The sequence below is a fragment of the Ursus arctos genome, unplaced genomic scaffold, assembly GCF_023065955.2.
Source record: "Ursus arctos isolate Adak ecotype North America unplaced genomic scaffold, UrsArc2.0 scaffold_4, whole genome shotgun sequence".
NCBI lineage: Eukaryota > Metazoa > Chordata > Mammalia > Carnivora > Ursidae > Ursus > Ursus arctos.
In genome coordinates this window covers 23,189,979-23,211,258 of record NW_026623056.1, presented here as the reverse complement: position 1 = coordinate 23,211,258, position 21,280 = coordinate 23,189,979, and the positions used below count along the sequence as shown (strand labels likewise).

Sequence of the window (21,280 nt, the reverse complement as noted above, 5' to 3'; positions counted from 1 at the left end):
AAAAAATGTGAAATTATTAATTATGCTGTGTAAAATATACACAACATAAAATTTAACATTTTAACCATTGTAAGTGTACATTTCAGTACCATTACATTCACCTTGTGCTTTTACACATTGTATCTTTCTCCCTTCCCCCAGCCTCAGGTAACCACTCTTCTCCTTTCTGTCTTTATGAATTTGACTACTTTAGGTATCCCACATAAATGGAATTATAAAATATTTGTCCTTTTGTGTCTAGCTTATTTCACTTAGCCTGATGTTTTCAAGGTGCATGCTTGTGTCAGAATTTCCTTACTTTTTAAAGGCTGAGGGGCGCCTGGGTGGCACAGCGGTTAAGCGTCTGCCTTCGGCTCAGGGCGTCATCCCCGGCGTTATGGGATCGAGCCCCACATCAGGCTCTTCCACTAGGAGCCTGCTTCTTCCTCTCCCACTCCCCCTGCTTGTGTTCCGTCTCTCGCTGGCTGTCTCTATCTCTGTCAAATAAATAAAATCTTAAAAAATAAAATAAAATAAAATAAAGGCTGAGCAATATTGCATTATATGTGTATACCACATTTTGTTTATCAGTCATCCCTTGATAGATATTTTTGCCACTCCCACCTTTTGACTATTGTAAATAATGCTGCTCTGACCATAGGTGTGCAAATATCTGTTCACATCCCTGCTTTCATTTATTTTGGTGGAATTTCTGGATTATATGATAATTCTATGTTTAATTTTTTGAGGAGTCACCATATCATTTTCCACAGTGGCCATACATTTTATGTCTCCACCAGCAACATACAATGTTTTCAGTTTCTCCACATACTCTCCAACACTTGCTACTTTGTTTTTGTTTTTTGTTTTCCTTTTTAAAAATAGCCACCCTGCATTCGTTTTTATTACCATTTTCCGATGACATTAGGAATATTTAGTAGAGGTAAGGCCAACTTGAATCTCAATTAATAAATGGATCTAATTTAAACATTGTCTGATATAAGACAATCATTTGTTCCATTTTTTGATGAATTGCTCTTCTGCTTTAATTAGAATTCTTGACTAGGATTTTGAAGCCCAACATTCTCATCCTGGCTCTGCCGTTACTCACCATCTGACTTAGGGAAGTTGCTTAGTTTCTTTAACATTTAAAAAATTCGGCTGAGAATTTCTCACTTTATTCACAAGGTTATTATAATTATCAAATAAATTAGTCAATTTAACATGGTTTTGAGGGGTATCTGGGTGGCTCAGTTGGTTAAGCATCAGCCTTTGGCTCAGGTCATTATCCCAGGGTCATGGGATCGAGCCCCGTGTTGGGCTCCCTGCTCAGTGGGGGGCCTGCTTCTCCCTCTCCCTCTGCCCCTACCCCCTGCTTGTGCTCTGCCTCTCTCAAATAAATAAATCTTAAAAAATAAAATAAAATAAAATGGCTTTGAAAACTCTGAAATAATAGATTTTTTTGAGGGATTAAAAGTTTATTTATGAAATTAGACTGTGGTTATTTTGTACATCAAAGTGATTGGGTTTTCCATTTTGGACATAAAATGCACGTTGTAGAACACTTACACCTTCTGTTTTCTTCTTGTATTTCATGTCATCTTTTTATTGTGTGTCATTTAGAATAGCACAGTTAAGGAGGGTTAATACAACCATCAAAGGAAGTTATATTACTGAAGATAAATGTTTTGTCCTTTCTTTCTTTGCTTTTTAACTGGATCATGCTCTTTTAATTACATTTTCATTCTAAAATTTGATTGAGATTTGTACTCCTTGATTTCTTAGCTTCCTGAGTTAGACAGTAATACTGACATCCCAAAACCTATAAAGAATGAAAATTAAAGCCCAAGAAATTAACATTTGTTTGACAAAGATTTTGCTCTCTTTGTTTATATTTGCATGCAATTCCTAGATTTGACCTAAGTTTGCTTTCTTTAAAGAAACAGTTCTTTCTTTTAACAGAAATACAGAAATTCAAATACTTTCTTGATTTATTGAGGGGGGGTTCAGTGAGCTAGGAAACCCATTTATTACTCTTTATTTTCCAACTAAGATATATGAACTAGTTTTTTCAAAACCTGGAATTTTATTACTCCATTTAATAGAAATATCTGAAAGTTAGTAATCGAGTAGTCCTGGAGGAGAGCAAATCGCTCACTCTGCTGTGGTACTAAGGAGTTTTGTTCTTTTTGAAGGACTGAAAATGTTCAGATGTCAATTTAAAAATCCTCTTTGGGGACTTGCTATCAGGATGGAGAGCAGGGTTAAGTTATTGGAAAAGTTATCTGCAGTGGTAATTATAATGGCAACATTTTGCATTGTCATGACTGAAGTATTTTATGTATAAGTGAGAAATAACACACACACACAAAATAAATAAAAATAAATACAAATTAAAAGCAAACACCCTGAGAAGAATCCATGACATAAGGAAACTAAAAAATAAGTAGTAAAATAAGAAATTCCAGTATAAAAGTTATATAAAAAGGATATTCTTTAATTTAAATTGGAAAGTAACATCCTTCAAGTATCTCTAAGTTGGAGTTTAAGAAATTTGCAGGTGTATGTATGTGTGTATATATATATATATACACGTACACACACACATATATATTTTAAGATGTTATTTATTTATTTATTTATTTATTTATTTATTTAGAGAGCATGCATGAGCCAGAGGCAGGGGCAGAGGGAGAAGCAGAGAGAGAATCTCAAGCAGACGCCTAGCTCTCAGCTCAGAACCCAATGCGGGGCTCAATCCCAAGACCCTGAGATCATGACCTGAACTGAAATCAAGTCAGATGCTTACCCAACTGAGTCACCCAGGCGCCCTCTCTATTTTATATATATATATATATATACATACACACAACATATATATATGTGTGTGTAAATATTATTTATTATAATTATATATAATATTAAATTATAAATAATACATCGATATATTAATATACTATTAATTTTATTAATGTTATATATTATATTTCTAATATATATAATATAAGTATTATATATATTTTAAAAGATTATTTTTGTCATTCTTTGAGACTCTGATTTAGCGCTCTGTAGTCGGGCCTGGGGATCTATTGGTTTTCACAGCTGACTAGGTGGCAGAGTAAGGAAAACTGTTTTATGGTATCACATGAATAGCTTTCTAATAGAACCACTTCATTACTTCTGAGTTCCCCTGTGCACTTACCAGTTATAAATAAATAGCTATATTTTATAAATATAAATGTATGGTTAATTTTGGAGATTTTGACACTTCGCCCGTAACAGAAATACAGGTAAGAGACATTAGACTTGAGGAATTTCAAGATTTCAATAGGATCTTCCATAAGGATCTTCTGTCTTTTGTAAAAGAAAGCAGAAACTTAAATTATCTACTGATATCATCTGAAAATTACAGCATCAATTCATTCTGAACTCATTTCCTCTGTACGAATTTGTTACTTAGGCCAAAGGTCTTTTGGGATATTGGAGGGGCCATTTACTGCAATAATTGAAATACTTTGAAATCTCATTTAAAATATATATGTAAAAAAATGAAATAAAATAAATATAAATAAATATGTGTAATAATTTTGCACAATATACTTAGCAAACATAGTTTGTATGTGTATTTTGTACTACCCAAACTGTGGCTTCATTTACCAAGATCAGCATCGCCTAGGAGCTTATTAAAAACGTAGAATCTCAACTCCACAAAAACTTTCTGTATCAGAATCTGCATTTTAACAACATCGCTGGGTGATTCAAAAGCACATTAACGTTTAAGAAGCTCTACCACTGAGATGTTGGGGGAAAAAACCTGTCTCCGCATCACTAAACTAGTCTAAAGAGAATATGTCTTATATCTTAACTTTCTTAATCTAGTTTTGAATTTAGAATACCTTTAACCAAAAAAAAAAAAAATTACCACTTTGTTCTCTGCAATCTGTTATTCAAAATTCTCATGAAGAGATCAGCTCCTTCATTTTCTTAAACATCTTTGGATGCTTACTATATACAGGCATTTAGTCCTCATAAAAATGCAGTTTTTTAGCTATGAGAGTGTGTCTAAGTTGACATAGTTAATGAGCGGCTGAGTGAGGATGTCACCCAGGCAGTGTGGTTCCCAAGTTGGTTCTCTTAACCACCATGTGGCATCTCTTTGGTTATAGCCATGCTCAGGTCTCCTGCACCAGGGCAAAGCCCAAGCGAGGAAGCTATTTGATTAGAAATAGCTTTCAGATTACCAAAGCACTGTAATGTTGGTTCAATAAGTGGAGGTACTTAACTATTTCCTAAATCAAGGATAAAAATAATTCCTGATATTGAAGTGAAATATTTCATGTGCTTGTACACATTTGTTTATTTCACAAAAACATAAGGAATGAAAATCCTATCTTACAAGAATAACTGTGAATTGAAAATTATTATTCTTTCTATGCAGTAATCTAGCAATAGTCATGATAATTCATAGATTACTGAGATTTAGAGCCAGACAAAACAATAGAGGAGAGAGGAACTGTTTTATATAGAGGTGAACTAAAATCTCACAGTTGCATATTCAAACCTGGAACAATCAAGAAAATGGCATTTTGTTTGTTTGTTTGTTTTCCTCTGTCCTCCCTCCTATTATCATTTCTTATGAAGGATGCCCTGAAAATTGGTGGTAAATATTTCAGTTGGACATAACAATGTCATATTTCTTGTAGTAGGGTGAAGATTAGGAGCATGTAAATAAGGATTTTTTTTTCCTATGCAAGTTAGACTGCAGATCAAGGACTAAAAGATACAAGTATCTATTTCTATCCTTTTAATGTTATACTCACAATGTCTTCTCTAACTCTAGATGAAAATCCTGTTATATAGATTAGCAGACAGGTAAGACTCAAGCCTTATCTGTAAGAGAACAGAAACCACTCTATGACCTCAGTTCATGAAGACTTAAAAGGTTATGACTGATAGAACCGGAAGAGGACCATTTGTATCCACTAAATGTGTTATTAAGTTAAAACTCATTTTTACACTGGGGAGAGGAGCTAGTGAAGAGAGTGAAGAATATTGTAAAATCAAATTTGATGTGTTTATTGAAGCCAAATTGATGTCTACAATGATAATAAATAATTGATGTAATTTTGCTTTTCAGTGTGTATGTACAGAGAGCCATCACTTCATGAAATTGGAGAAAAACAAGGGCGTTCAAGGAAAAGTTCTGGAACACCAACCATGAATGGAGGCAAAGTCGTGAATCAAGATTCAACATAGCTGAGAACTCTTCCCTTCGTCCCTCTCATCCCTTCTCTTTCTCCCCTCCCCTTTACCCATTTCCTTACAATAAATCCACCCAAGGAGAGGAAAATAAAATGGCAACCCAGGACCTAGTGACTAAGATTCTGCACTCAAAAATCTTCCTTTGTGTAGGACAAAGAAATTGAACCAAAGCTTGCCTGTTGCAATGTGGTAGAAAATGTACATATACAAATATTAGCACACATAAAATCAAGGGAAAAAATAAATCAGGACACCACAACATCGTGCTGTTATTAATAGAAGGCTAAATATAATGAAGACATACTATAATAAATTTGAAATAAAGTTATTATCTTAAAGACAAGGGTTTTGGAGAATTGAACTTACAAATTAATGTAATTCCCTGAATAACTCAAACTTCGGATAATGCTGTGATGTGTGCTTTGTGTTGAATTTGAATTTTCCTTGGGCATCTGGAATTGACACATAATTACATCCTGTTTCCAGGATTTTTTTTTTTACCATGATTTTGAACATGTACAAATAATAAATTCTTCTAACACCCCTATGATATAAGCCAGGAATCATTTAGAAGTTTAAAGTTTTATTCTTGAATTTGCTACTTATGATGATTTTATGCAAAAGATAGACTTCTGTTTGATTTAATGGTATTAGCTGATTTCATTCCTTCATAAAAAGAGTTTCAGATTAACCTAGGAGAGTATCATATTTTTCTCAAAGGGATTAATCCAGGATCTCATTCTTTTAGTCATTTAGAAAAAAAAAACATGTGTTCTAAGGCTGAGGTAACTTTTGGGACTTTTGTGTCATTGCCATGCCTGGGCAGTGATGAATAAGTTATATGCTCATATCATTTGGTCTGACTTTTCACACTGTGCACAGCTTTGAGAGTATAGGTGCATGCCGAGCTGTGTTAGAGAGTTTTGTACCATCTCTTGCAGCAGGAAAGGAAGAAAAGGGGTTTCACACAAGGAAATAAATCCTAGGATATTGGTCAAAGCAAATTGTATTTGCCTTTGTACCTTACCAGAGTTTTATGTATGTAGCATTTTCCAAACTTCACCAAGAAATTGGGAGGCATGGCTGTGAAACTCTTAATTCGCTATATCATGAAGCCAGTGGCTTGCTTGTTGCTATATATTCTTGTTAATAAGTCTAGTTGACAGTAACTGTCTCCTAGAACACAGAAGGGAACTTGATACATTGACTTTTCAAGGGGCATAGAGAAACGATATAGAATTAACAGCTATGGTTCCAACGCACAGGGTTGTGTGAGCTTAAAGTAGTGAGAAAAAAAAAAAAGAGAACTCAGTGTAAGGACGAGGCAAATGCATAGTTAGGAATACTAAAGTTTTAGAAAACTACTAGGGAAGAAATGAACGTTGTACAATTGCCTTGGGAAAAAAAATAGATCTACTTAGTCCTACAAATCAGGAATGGTATAGAGACATCCAAATTAAAATAAAACAGAATGTTAAAAAATGTATGCAGAATTATGGATATTATCAATGAGAAGACTTAGCATGTTACTTCTCCTATAGCTCTACTGTCCAGCATGTATTGTTCCAAATATGACTCCCTAAAATATATACACTTTGCGGAAACTCTAGGCCTTCACTTAAATGACCTTGCCATTGGTTGCTGTATTCTTTCAAAGTCAGTGTAGTTCCCCTCACTCTACACAATCATTATTCTTCAATAGTGGTTTGTGTCCTTCACCAAGTATTCTATTTATGTTATCAGGAGGTTAGCAGAAAACGAAATGGAGGAATTTGCCTTATCGGTTGTAAAGAATAAAAGTTAGGCATCTAGGCAAGGATTTGGAACACATATTTGCAAAAGATATTAGTTTAACCAAAATATTTTGAAAGTAACAAATAAAGACATTTAAATTAAAAGAAAAAAAAATGTTGCTCTTCGAGAAGAATACCCTTGTAAAAAAAAAAATTACAAATCTGGGCGTATTTCTCCTTGTCACTCTTGATTCAACTTGATTCTAAACACACCTGTCACTTCTAGGAACAAAAAAATCCCAAGCACAAAGCCTTGTTTTCTTTGAAAAAGTACAAAGAAAGAGGGTTCTACAAAATGGGTCACAGGCTCATTTAGCACGAAATGACTTGAGATTTTATGGTGATCACACACGCACACACGCACGCACACACACACACCCCACAAACTCATCAGTAACCCAATTGACAGTTTTAAGTGTTCTTAATTACATAAATGATTTCATGACAATATATTTAATCCGGTTAAATATTATGAAAAATGTGATAGGGATACAAACTCCCAACACGATTTCCCCCCAGTTGTCAACGGCTGTCCATCATTTATCACCAAGACTCATACTTGTCTTCTTCCTGATTGCAGTTAAGAAACAGAAGTCTAACCACCCAATTTCTATATTTTTTCCATATCATTCAAGCAAATGTTGACCACAGTAAAATGTTTAGAAATTAGCTTTTCCTTATTTACAATTAATTTTGAAGAATAAATTGGAAACCTCCTATTTCTTTTACATGTTAACCTAACAAAAACTGCAGTTTAGAGCAAAGGATGAACATTTCCTGAACTGCTGCTTACTTTTTAAGTACAGAAAACCTTTAATAGAAAAAGTCGGTATTCACCATCTAGGTTTTCAAACAATTACCAAATATAAACATATAATTATCCTGTTTCCTCCAAAAACATGAGCCAGTTTAAATCATTTGTTTTTCAAGTTTCTTCCAAGTGAAAGAATTCTGTACTTTGATTTTCGTCTTTCCAATTTCTGGGTCTCAATTCATCCATCTCTTTTGTTCCCATAAATAAAATAAGCTCTTTTTTTTTTTTAATTCATTGGTTTATTCTCAGGAAAAATACAACTTTTAGTAAAGCTTTGTAATTGACTACATACATATAAGTTAAGATCTGTTTATTCTAAGAGTCCTTATTGTAACATGTTTCAAAATCAATGGGCTTAAGAATGAAAACAAAACTTTTGAGAATCCGAGAGTAGTTTTCTGGTCAATATACTTCACTTGATTTTTAAGCTAGAAGTTTGAGGTGTAGAAACAAAATGGTGCTGAAGTTCCATTTGCTAATTTAGAGCCTTTTGTGCTTCAGGAAACTGGAGGACAGCCAGCCAACCCATTCTTGATCACAGTAATAGTTTGGGTTTCAAATTTTACATATGAGTTTCATAGCTCATTTTTAGCCGCTATGGATTGGTGCAATAAAGAAACACCAATATGGTGTGAATTGTGATGCTTACGGGCCTCATTTTAATCCAGATAGCTTTTTAGAAGAATTCTTCAATTTAAGAAAGTGACACTGGTGTAGACAGGGGTTATATCTATGGATGGTGGTCCTGCAGTACCACTAGCAAGAGCTGAGAGTATTGAGGGGAAAGTAAAGGATGAAGAATGGCGTATTGGGTATTGCAAAGTTTGAAGGTCCTAATTTGAGACCACTGATTTCTTGGCGAAGAAGCATGACTACATCACCAATAATTTTTTTAAACATGGACCTAGAAAGAGCAAATCTACTATTCTACCCTCATGTCTTAGTCTACAAGGCCTTGCTTTGAGAAGGTTTTTCCATGATGTTACTTAATTTCGTCTGCACAAGGTGAGACCCACTCAAACATCAAAATTCCCTGCTCATTTTAATAGCATAAAAGGCTGAGATTATTTCTCTGTCATAAAATTGTAAATAGCATTTTTTAAATCAGAATCACATTTAAAACAGTGGATTGTTCTACAAATATATATGTGTATATATACATATGCTTCTGAAATATGGATATATAGAGTTTTTATTTGACTTGTGCTCTTTAGTCATAGCTAATCAAAAAATAAAGAGATTTGAATGCAAAACTTTATATACAAATGTATATTTCTAATGGTAATATAAATCACCACTTTATAATAAAAAAAGGAACTGGTGGAAATAATCATCAAAGCACATGCTCCTTCAGAACTTCAGTGATTCTGAATTCCCTCTTTAATGTGGAAGTGAGTTTTATTTTTTAATTTTTAAAAAGTTATCTTAAAAAGCTGTACTTCCTAACATAGATTCCATGAAAAGTCATTTCAGATTGAAAAGTTACGGCTGAGGGCAGGAAAAAGATACTAAATGCAGATCTTTATTTTTCAGGATTTTTCCGCGGAGCCCAAGCTGAAAATTCAACATTTAAAATCTAAATACGTGAAAATTGCTGATGTTCAGAGATGATATATTAGGCTTCAGTAACAGAAGCGAAAATATATTTAACAGTACAATAGCTTTAAAATAGTGTCATCATAAACATTGCATCATTAGATGTTTTATTAGTCAGAAAGAATGAGTTGATGTTTCTTTGTCTTTGCTCCAAGCACAACCTGAAAATGCTGGCATTCACTTTACTTAAAGTTGGTCAACAGTCCAAAATATACTCCCATGAATAGAATTGGTATTAGCTCCATTACAAGGTTAAATGTTACAGTTTTAAGAAATTATTGACACTGAAATGTTTAATAAACCTGTTGTATGAGAAACTGAACAAATTAATGTTTCATTTTTGCATTGAAGCACAGACTATTCAAATCATTATTTTTTTGAGATCAGATTTGTAAAATGTTTATACATCACAATCTTCTTGAAGTAAAAAGCAATGAAAATCTCAGGATGTTCATGCATGCTCATGTAGACAAAATACTTGCACTTTTTTTTTTTAACACTAAACTTCTCTGGGAAGTCTCTCTACTTAAAAATGTGTTTATCCTATAACGTGTCATTGAAAAAGTGCTGTGTCTTATAAAAGAAGATCAAAATTAGATTCACAGAAGGGGAATTAAGTCAGAATTTTTATTGAACATCATAGCCAAAAGTAAAAATTACTTGCTAAATATGAAGCACCTAGTGGTCAACCTAATGTCTTACTTTTCGGGGATTAAGAACTAGAGCACATTCATTTCTTCATTGATTCATAATGTACTAAGTAGAGATGTGGTTGAGTTTAGGGATTGTAAACTAAATTTTAGTCTTAAAAAATTCTAAGAAAGGCACACACAAAAATAAATAATGTAATACCAGAAAGTGGGTGTTACAATAAGCTTTTCCATACAACCGACAGGAGAGACAGGGATTGAAAAGAGAGTAGATATTACTGAGTAATAAAAGAGAGATGCCAAGGATCCCCTCAAGTAGAGGAAATAGTTTGAAGACAAGTTATGGAGGCATGAAAATCACACCTCACTTGGGAAATACTTATGACTGAAACATGAAAAGAGTGTACAGATGAGATGGGGGGGAAACCTGAGTTGATACCAATAAAAATGAAAAGCCATTCAAAATTTTGTCAATGCGATATTTAGATTTGTTTGAGCCTCTGTAATTGTCAGGGTGCTCCTGCTTGCTCGGAACAGAATCCCCAAACCAAACCGGCACTTCTCCAGGTTCGCAGCATCATCAGCGAGGCTGAATTTGTCTGCAGTTCTTTTAGCTCCGCCCACCTCCACGTGTGAGACCTTCCTCTGCCGGTCAGGTATTCCTTTGCGAGTCGCAGACCCCGCAGATATATATCCTCTGTTCTCTCTTACAGACCCGCCAGGAAAAAAACCCAAAAAACCCAAAAAACCAACAAACAAAATCTAAACAGTGGCCCCATTTGGGTAATGTATCCATACTTGGATGAACCACAGTGGCCAGGAATTTGAGATGGCTTGACTAGTTTAAGTGAACCTGACTGAGCCTTTCCTTGGACTTGTCTGCTGGGTGTACTTCCCCAAGGATATAGGTCTGCGTAGACGAAGGGGTGAATATTTGAATAAAATTCAGCATCCATTTGTCAAACGGAATTGGAAATGGACACCGAGTAGCAAAACACAGCGCATTTCCATTTTTGTTAATGAATGTGTTTCCTACCACAACTCGTTGGATTTTCTAAAAACTGGCAGAGAACATTTTGCAAATATTAGTGAATTAAAGCTCCTGCCATAAACCACGGGAGGGACAAACAAAGGCGTTATAGGTTCAATTCCCTGAATGCCTGCTATGCAAAGGCACTGTGTGGGTCACTGAAGAAGACACGAACTGTTGCAGTTTGAAAGCAAAGTGGTGCATTTGAGCCCTCGCTATATGCCTCAGTGCTTTTAGATGAGTATCTCAGAGAGGACGAGAAAATGCAGCTCGGCTACTTTAAATCAGAGGTTTATATCATATCTACTTTCTCATACCCATAAAAGAGAAAAAGAAAACTGTAAGGATTAGGCTCTTTACAAAATGCTTCTCAAAATATCACCCAACAGTCATTCCAAGTCTTAAAGTCACGGCTCTTTGGGACTTCAGAATCACCTGGGACAGCCCTACGGGCCACTTTCGAGTCTTTTCTATAGATTATAGCATATGTTTGAACACTGGATGGTGATAAATGTATTAATCTCCCAAAGTAGCCTATTGCAGTTGGCCGCAGTACTGGTTTTATAACGTTCTTCTTTATATGAAGTAACTTGTCCTATAGCTCCTACCCATCGTTTCAAATTTCACTCCCTAGGTCTAGCCAATGTCAATGTCATCCTTTACCTCTGGGAAAGTCATATAGATATTTGAAGATCATAGTCATTTCTTTCTCTCTCTTCAGGTGTTCTCTACTCATGTGAAATATTTTCAAGTATTTTAAATATTTTTTGTTTACCATTCTGTTCACCCGGAGCAAACACTAATAACTTGGAGTGCATAACCCAACACGATATTCTTGATATAACTGGTCCAGAGACAATCCCTCATTCTCGTTATGGTAACAATATTAAATTAAGATTGCATTAGTTTTTATAACAGTCTCATAAAAAATTTTTAATATTCAAGTTTATTTTCATTAAAACACCTTCTCATCTCTATGACTTAAATTAAGATGGAGTTTTGCTAATAGACTGACAAGAATAATTCTAATCTGATTAAGTCTTTGAGAAGCATGGATTCCAATAGATACATACTCAGAATTTTCCAGATGTACTATAAAATTCCCATCCATGATTAATCATGAATCATCTATTTAACTTTGTGTGATTATACCTAACTTTGTGTGATCAGATCAATCTGTTTTGGGGATTAACCACAATGCACTTCATCTCATCTCATTTAAACTGGGTTGAGGTTGGAGAAATGATCATTCTGATGGAAGCTCTTTATCTTAGGAAGTATGTGACCTTAGAGAAGACATATGGTTTTGCTCCATTTAAACTTTCTCTCCTCACTTTAGTCTCCGTTAATTTAATTAAAAACCCCCACTAATTACATTAATTAGACTTACAAGAATCATTACTCAGTTTCTCACTGATTTCACTTTTTCATTCTGCAATTTTAAATTTTTGCTTACTTGTTTTAATAATCAATTCCAGACCTCTTCAAATTCCATTCAAAGTTTTCTTCTCTGAGTCAGCTTGCAATGTTCTGGTGCACGCTCTCAGAAGTTCTTAACCTGGTAACAGTTCTGAGGCCTTGAGGACCTGAGAATGCCTTTTTGCTTACCTTTGCCTATGAGTGACAACTGGGCAGGCAACAAATCCTTGGGCTACTTCCTTCCATAAAATTCTCTTAATTTTTTATTGACTTCCAGCCTTTTTGTTTTGATTTGTTTTGAAGGGGGAAGAATATGCTGTAATTGAAAGTAATATGTGTTCTCTGAGCATGAGCTTTCACAATTATTTCTTAAGAATTTAAAATATTATTGGTGTTGTCTTATTATCCTTCTAAGCCATTTGACAGGCTTATCTAGAAAACAATATATTTTAATTAATGTTCTGTGTCTCTTATATAGATATTGGTGTATTAGTCTTGCCATTCTGTTGTAACTTGTTATCTTGAAAAATATGTTCCTGACCCAGAGAAGCACACAGATACATACACAAGGAGAACACTGTAAGAGGAGGTCTTTAATGTGTAAGTTACATGTCAGCCCATCTTTGCCTTGACTTGACTCTGTCAACCCCATTTTCATCCTTGGCTTCATCTTTTTGCTCCACCTCTGCATTTCCGGATTGTCACACCACTTGGTTGACTAACTTAGCTTTGAATTAGTTTATATTTTTTACCCGAATTTTTTGAGTAGTTCTTTTCCTTGGCCAGATAACTCTGTAATAGCAAAGATTCTGTTGGCTCAGCATATCTGATTAAATAGGAGAACATCCATCACAATACCCTTTGTGGTGGTCTCACTGGTACAAACCCACTCATACTACATCAGATAGCCTGTGTTGGTACATCTCAACAAACATGCAAACTAAGCATGGAATTATGGGCAAAGGTGACAATGACCTACTGGACTAACCCTTTCTCCATTTTCAACGCTACAGCTATTTTTGACCTGCCTCAAAACAAATGACTGTGGTCTGTTTGAATACAGCCAACATAATTGTGGACTTGCAGGGGGCTATCCACTTCTCTGACAGAGAATACATAGTTATCTGGAACTTGGTCCTAAGAGCAGGAATTGAAGGGGTTAACTGTCCCTTCTTCTTGCATCCTCCATCCATTGCCTCTGCAACTAGACTTGGGTTCTGGTCAAGTGTATGTATCTGTCTTCCAGGTGAAGGACTCCAATAATTAAATCATCAATCAAAACGCTTATGATGATTTCATTTTCTGGCCTTTTCCATTTATTTACAGAAACGAAAGGACCCATTCAGTTCCTATCACTGGACCTATTCAGTGGTTCTTATCCTGATTCCATGTTAGAACCACCTAGGCTCAACCTCAAACCTAGAAAAACAGATAAAATTGATTTAGAATGAAGACAGGTGATTCTTATCTGTAGGGATTGAGAATCAGTCCACTCAATGACCTCCTAAAAAAGCATATTTAGTATTTGTTAATTGCCTATTTAAGACTGGGTAAATGTGGATTTCCAGACATCTCATAAGTTATAAGTATCCATGAGAGTTATGAGCGGAAGACTCCCTTTCGGATGAGGCTTAGACAATTGAATAGCTGGGGATATTAGATGTGAAGCCACAGCCAAGTCCCTGCCATATTCTGGCATCCTGCCTAATCGTCTAGAGATGATGTAGTGGTATATTTAGAGATTTCTAGATAAGGACTTTGGCCTTATACTAAACTTGTCTATGTATTTGGAATTGATTGAAGGACGATTTCTTCTGTCTGAGCCCAGAGAGATGTTTATCTAAACAGCCCCATTAAATGGGTGCTTACTTTTCTGCACAAGATATAACGATCTGGGTGAGGTCAATAAGTGTGGTTGCTGTCTTGAAATTGTAACCCCCGAAGTCATCAAGGGCATCCATGAATTATCTGGACCTTTGTAGAAAATTGGTTTTATTTTTCATCTCTACTGTCATGGTTCACAATGCCATTTTGTTTAGGGTGAATGTGCTAAACCATGCTTCTCTGTTACTTGTAAAGAAGTTCACTTTCCCCTGATTGTGTAGATTTAGTTATGAGATTCTCTTAGTGCCGTGGTCTCTCTGGTTTGCTGTCTTGGATCAGACCATCGGTTCCTGGGACAGAATTAAGTTGCAATAGTTTTTTCCACACTTTGACTCAGAGCATACTGTCCTCTGCAAACAAAATTGTTACCCCTGATATTTTCTTCTCTGCCCAGCACTATCCTCTAGAAACCAAATAAGAGGCAACATGTGAATCTTCCTCTATTACACGTACACTAACACTGTCACAAGCAAGAAAAGAATATTCTGTCTGTTCCTGAAAGCTAAGCAATTCAGTGGTATTTGGTTTTATATTTTACCTTATAAGCCCATCTACCCTGTTTTTCTCCAGTCCTTGTCCTTATCTTTTCCAACAGAAACACAGCCTGTTAAGGTTCATACGCCGCTTGACTTGCCCTGATAATGACAAAGGAGAGTCAGAAATTTCCTTTAGGTTGTTCTGAGTTCCAGTGCTTAGAATCAGCTGAATGCAAGGAGAGTGAAAAAAAAGAACACACCCGGAAACTGGCTCTCATTCTCTGCTTCTGCCAAAATAGCAGCCAATTCTCAGAAAAAGCCTGGGGAAGCTTCGTCCTCCTTTATTTTACAACAGGAGGATACTGGAAATTGGGTGAGACCCACTATATTACTATAGGGCTTGATGCCATTTCATCCATCTTTGACTCTCTCATTATATGGTTATTGGTTTTTTCCAATGGCACTCCTAGTAACACATTGTCCTGGCACAGGCTAATGACTCCCACCCAGTGAACTCTGAATTCAGTCCTGATAGGATGCAGCCTCATTGCCCTCATTTTATCATCATCATCAATCATCATCATCATCTCAGGAATACCACAGAGGACTGGAACAAAGTATTTGGTATAGTAGCAGGTGATGATACTTATGAAGTAAGAAAAACTCTCATCTAAATCTAGTTGGTGTAGGATCTTGAGTAAGTGAATTCCCTTCTGAATCTCATTTTCTTCACTGTAAAGTGGGGGAACTTGCAAAGTAAGAATTAATTTGATTGCCTAATATTCCTTATCCATCTTGAAAGTCTGTATCTTCTAATTGGTATGTTTTGGCCATTTGTATTTAATGTAATTTTTAAAAAAGATTTTATTTATTTGAGAGAGAGCAGGAGGTGGGGGAGGGGCACGGGGAGAGGGAGAAACAGAATCCCCACTGAGCAGGGAGCCCAACATGGGGCTCAATCCCTGGACCCTGGGATCATGAACTGAGTGGAAGGTAGACGCTTAACTGAGCCAACCAGGCGCCCCAATATTTAATGTAATTATTGATATGTTTGGATTTGATTGACATTTTTATATTTTCTTTCTGTTTGTTCCCTCTGTTAACCATCTGTTTTGAGTTTCTTTGTTTCCCCTTTGCTGACTTCTTTTGGATTATTTGGTGGTTTCTCTAGGGATTACAATATGCATGCTTAATTTTGTATGGTTTATTTAGAATTGATATTTTACCACTTTGGATGAAATGTAGAAACCTTACCTCCATATAGGTCCCTTTAGCCCCTCCCCTTACATTATGGTTATCTACATACATTGAAGCCCCTATCAGACAAGGTAAACTTTCTGCTTTCAATTTGCACATATTTTAAAGAGCTTAAGAACAGATTAATCAATTATATTTACCCAGATGTTGGGCATTTTTGTTGCTCTTTCTTTGTTCCTAATGTTTCAAGTTTGCTTTCCCTTCGGTCTTAAGAACTTCCTTTAGCAATTTCTTTAGAGCAGTTCTGCTGGCAATGAGTACCCTTAGTTTTCCTTTGTCTGAAAGTGTTTCTATTTCATCTTTATTTCTGAAGTATATGTTCACTGGATAGAGAATTCTGGGTTGACAGTTCTTTTCTTTCAGTGCTTTAAAACTATGGAGCCACTTCTCTCTGGCCTCCATGGCTGTTCTCCTCTTGGTAATGTGTCATTTTTCTCTGGCTGCTTTTGGGACTTTTTTCTTTCCCTTTAATTTTTAGCAGTTTATTATGATATGTCTGGATGTGAATTTGTTTGTGTTTATTCTGTTTGGCCTTCACTGAGCTTCTTGGATCGATGGTCTGGTTCTTTTGCCAAATTTGGGACATTTTCAGACATTATTTCTTTAAACATTTCTTCTGCACTACCATTTTCCTCTTCTTAGATGCCACTGACATGAATGCTAGATTTTTGTTGTTGTTGTTGTTATTTTCCCACAAATCTCTAAGACTTTTTTCATTTTTTAATCTTTTTTTTTTGTTATTGTTCAGACTGAATAATTTTTATTAAGTTTTCTTCAAGTTCATTGATTCTTTCCTCTGTCACCTCTATTCTGCTACTGAGCTGGTCAAGGGAGGTTTTTGGTTTTAATCTTGATTATTGTGTGGATAGGTCTAAAATTCCTATTTGGTTCTTCTATATATCTGTTCATTTAGTACTTTTTCTATTGCTCCTTTGGTTTTAGAGTCAGATAATTCTAACATCTTTGTCATTTCACCATTTATGTCTTTTGATTGTATTTTCCCATGCAAGTTGATATTTTCATGGTAGCTCATATGCCAAGTAATTTCTTAATTGTATCTTGAACATTTTGAATGTTATATTATGAGGCTCTGCCTCTTCTTTAAGTCCTGGGACAGTGTTGACATTTTTGTTTTGTAGTCAGAACGTGGTTAGGTTCTAAGTTCCATCTTGCCTCCTGTGTCTGTGGTTCCAATGGCTTTGGTATATTTTTCAAAGCATTCACAGTGCTACTTGGATCTGTCTGGTGTATATGCCACCTAGTGGCCAGATTCAGACATGGGCGGCGGCATATCCAGTCAGTTCTCAGTCTTTTGTATGCTGACTAGTATCAGCTCCACAAGTACACAGCTAGGGAATGAGTCCAACACTTACAAACAATTACTTGAGGTTGATCTCCTAAGCTTTTTGCTCTCCATGACCTTCTTATACTTTCTAGTTCCTGGGGGTCCTCTATTTTGTCTTTTGGCTAGAAAACTAGAACTCTAGATATCCTGTTCAGCAGTGCACTCCTGAAGTGTGCCCACATCATGAGCCAAATAATGGAAGGACAAACAAGACAGAAAACAATGATGGTTGGTCCCACCTTCTTTGAATTACATCTCCTTTGCTGAAGGTAGGAAGAAGTTTCCTCTGCTTAGAGTTTTGGCTACTGTGGGTTCCCATTATGCCACAGGATTGCTTAGGAGCTGGGCCATGGGTTGACAAAAAAAAAAAAAAGAGAGAGAGAGAGAGAATAGGGGGTTTCCACATTCTCTCTGAATAGTATGATTTCCCTTTCTGCAACTTGAGCCACTTTTAGAGGGCTTCTTCTGAGCTCTGTCTATTCCTTTGTGCCCACTGCAGTGTTGGCTGGGAGATATTGGGGGAAAAAATAGTAATGTCACCACCAATTCATTGGTAATTGAATTCCAGATGTCTTCCCCAATTTACTTTCTACTTTTCGGAATCCTCAAAGAGCTGCTCTCTGTATTCTGTCCAGACTTTATTCAGTGCAAAACACAGAGTGACTGGTACTTACTCCGTCTTACCCAGGCTGGACTCTTAATATTCTTTAAAATTCCGAAGATTTAATGCTGCTTATTTATATTTGAATTATCCTATCTAGTCAGTTTACTGAATGAGTCTCCCCTACTCCCCTCAAAGGTCAGATACCAAGCAAAGATATAAAACCCGGAGAAATGGAAATCAAATATTTTGATACTTTGCCAATCCTCTATGATTTGAAGAAAAGTGAAAGGCCCCCATCCAAGCTATCTGCCCCTGAATATAAAATGTGATATTATATTACTTTCAAAATATGGATTTTGAAATAATATTTTTAAAAAGTAAGAAATACAAATAGCTAATGTCAGCCTTTCCATTTAGTCTGATTCAGATTTAGAAACGTGCAGGAAAATGGCTCTTAATTGGACACTTTGGAAGTTTGTCATAGGATCATCCTACAAGCCATAGTAACAGCTCAGTGCTTCAAAAGAAATATGAAAGCTGGCCACCTGTAGAAATGCATAGAGTCAAAACAGCTGACCTCCTTTTCCCTAGCAAAATCTCTATCATGGCTTAAGTAAGTGGGGGCACTGAGGGGCAAGCCTGCAGTGACTGCCATTCATGGTGCATTTCTTCTGCAAATCAACTACACTCTATGCACATAATCATGTCAGAGCCTGACTAGGAAAGTCTGCAAAATCTTTTCACAGAAGACTCAACAGGATTGAAAAAAATATCACTTCTCCGATACCCACATAATAATTATAAAATATAAAATGCCAATAGAAACACGTATGCACTACATCATTCTTGACAGGTATCCAAATAAAATATTAATTTATTTAAATTAAGGGTCAGTTCCCATATTTAGCTCTTGAGACAGTTTTTTTAAAGCAGCTAAAGGTTTTCAGTAGTCATTTGATTTTTAAGAAGAAATAAAGACAGTATAATTACATGCTTCTTGGCAGACAGAATCATGTTATATTTGCATTTTAGATGTAATTTGATTCTTCAACTTCTTACACTATTTTATTTCTTTGTCCTCCAATCTCTTCTTTTGGACCGTGAGATCTTTGAAGGTCATAAGTAAAGTTTACTCAGCTAGGTTGGCACAAAACAGAATTTAACAAACGTTCTTCAAATTGTTTCAAATATGCGAATAATCAATCATAATATTTCAATAAGAAGTAATGGGTTTTTTAGCTGGCCATACCAAAGGAGAAAATTCCTGGCAAGACATTTTTTTAAAAAACACTCATAAAAATTTATTTTCAGCAAAACAACCCTCTCCATTTAACTACAGTATGTGACATTCACTGTACTACTGCTAGTTTTTTTTTTTTCTTCCTTGATTCAACGTTATACTGGAGAAAAAATTTAAGCCAGTATTCTAAGTGGTGTGTGGGAGTTCTCTCTGAGCACATATCTTGTTGCTATATAATGGGATATGTGCATATATTTTAACTCCCACATAATCTTCTGAACTGCTCTGCTGAAGTCTGCACAGCATATAATCTAGTTAGATGGTTTCTTCCTGGGATTCTGGTTGAAATGATCTCAAGGCTGAATGTAACCTTCTATAAGGTTCAGATTCAATATGAAGAAATTTCCCCCTTGGTCAGCAAAAATCTTCATTCTTAGATGAATCTTCTATGGTGCCCAGAAAGCAAATTATTTAGAGCAGCGTTCATCCAGTAGATAAATAATGAGAGTCACATACATAATTTTAAATTTTCTAGTAGCTACATTTAAAAGGTAAAAAGAAACAGACAAAATTAATTTGCGTAATACAATATATATAACCCAATATCTAAAATACCACCATCTTAACATATAATCATTGTAAGAATTATTGATAAGATATTTTAAATTTTTATGTGACGTCTTTGAAATCTAGTGTGTATTTTATACTTACAACAAATCTCGATTCAGACTAGCCATGTTACAAATGCTCTATCACCACATGTGGCTAATGGTTGCCTAATTAGAAGGATAGATTTAAAAGAAATGGGATGAAAAGGCTGAAAGTGATCATTGAAGTTCTCTTCCCACCTCTTTTCTAATATTTGAATATTCCCCTTATATCTGTAGATATTTTTCTCTAATCCAAAATGGTTTTCAAGTCCTGCAGTGTCCTACCTGGTCCAGCATCACCTTCCTGATTTTCTGAGTCTTCTACTAATGCTACAGTCTCTCTCTGCTCTATGGCACCTCTTTCTGTCACTGGATCCCAGCTCAGGGGTAATGTTTTTCCATGGCTGTTGCACTTACTTTTTCCACTCTGCAGAATATACTTCACTCTTGCTATCTTCAACACAATGATTTTCTTTCCTCCTTGCTTTTATGACTAATCAATTCCTTGTAGGTCTCAAATTAATTTGTCTTTCTCAGGGAAGACTTCCCTAAATCCCTAAGAGCTTTCTGAGAACATAGCCGACACAACATATCAACTACCATCTTCATAACACTTACCATAAAGGTTCCCCTTCTAGTGAAGATAGGTATACATGAGGTCATACAGTCATAAACCAAGTACACCGTTGGTGCTTAATTAGTATTGTTTGAATGAAAAGCATGACTGATTAAATGGATGAAAGAATGAAAATATCAGAAAGAAAGTGATTTATTAAAGGTCTCATAGTTACCAAGGTATAAGTCCTGGACCCTAGTCCAACTAAGCTCACACAATTTAAGCATTTAAAGAGATTGCAGCTTAAAGGAGATGCGATCATTGTAGTATGGACAGTAGAGTTATAAATATCCATGCGTTCTAGAATTTTTGGTTATGGTAAGTTTCCCATTTCTGAAGATAACATAAAATATGAGCTGCCGTTGGTAGTATAAACTGGTATGAGTGTTCTGGAAAGCAGTCTCTCAATACCTGGACTATACCTGTGACCTAGTCAAACCATGTTGAGTATATATCTCAAATTCTAATACAGGTTCAAAAGGAGAAAGAGATGAGAATTCTGTTGCAGTGTTGTTTGTGTTGGCAAAGAATTATAGACAATGTAGGTGTCCCCCACTGTGGACAGGAGGGAGTGGGTAAAATGCAGTGGATACACACCAGAGTGTAATACACAGAAGTTAGAAGTAACTGACTAGATATACACACACCACCACCAGTGGGTCCTA

At 35.6% G+C, this 21,280-nt stretch overlaps 1 protein-coding gene across 2 annotated transcripts in view; it reads left to right on the top strand.

Moving 5' to 3' along the window:
* The window catches only part of FGF12 (fibroblast growth factor 12), a 537,632-nt gene extending 532,053 nt beyond the window's left edge, over window positions 1-5,579 (top strand). For both annotated transcript variants that reach the window (XM_057306659.1, XM_026496455.4), the window contains one exon: window positions 5,117-5,579. In XM_057306659.1, the coding sequence (XP_057162642.1) occupies window positions 5,117-5,235 (119 nt within the window). In that variant the 3' untranslated portion in view covers window positions 5,236-5,579. The remainder of the gene's footprint in view (window positions 1-5,116) is intronic.
* Window positions 5,580-21,280: the final 15,701 nt, after the last annotated feature.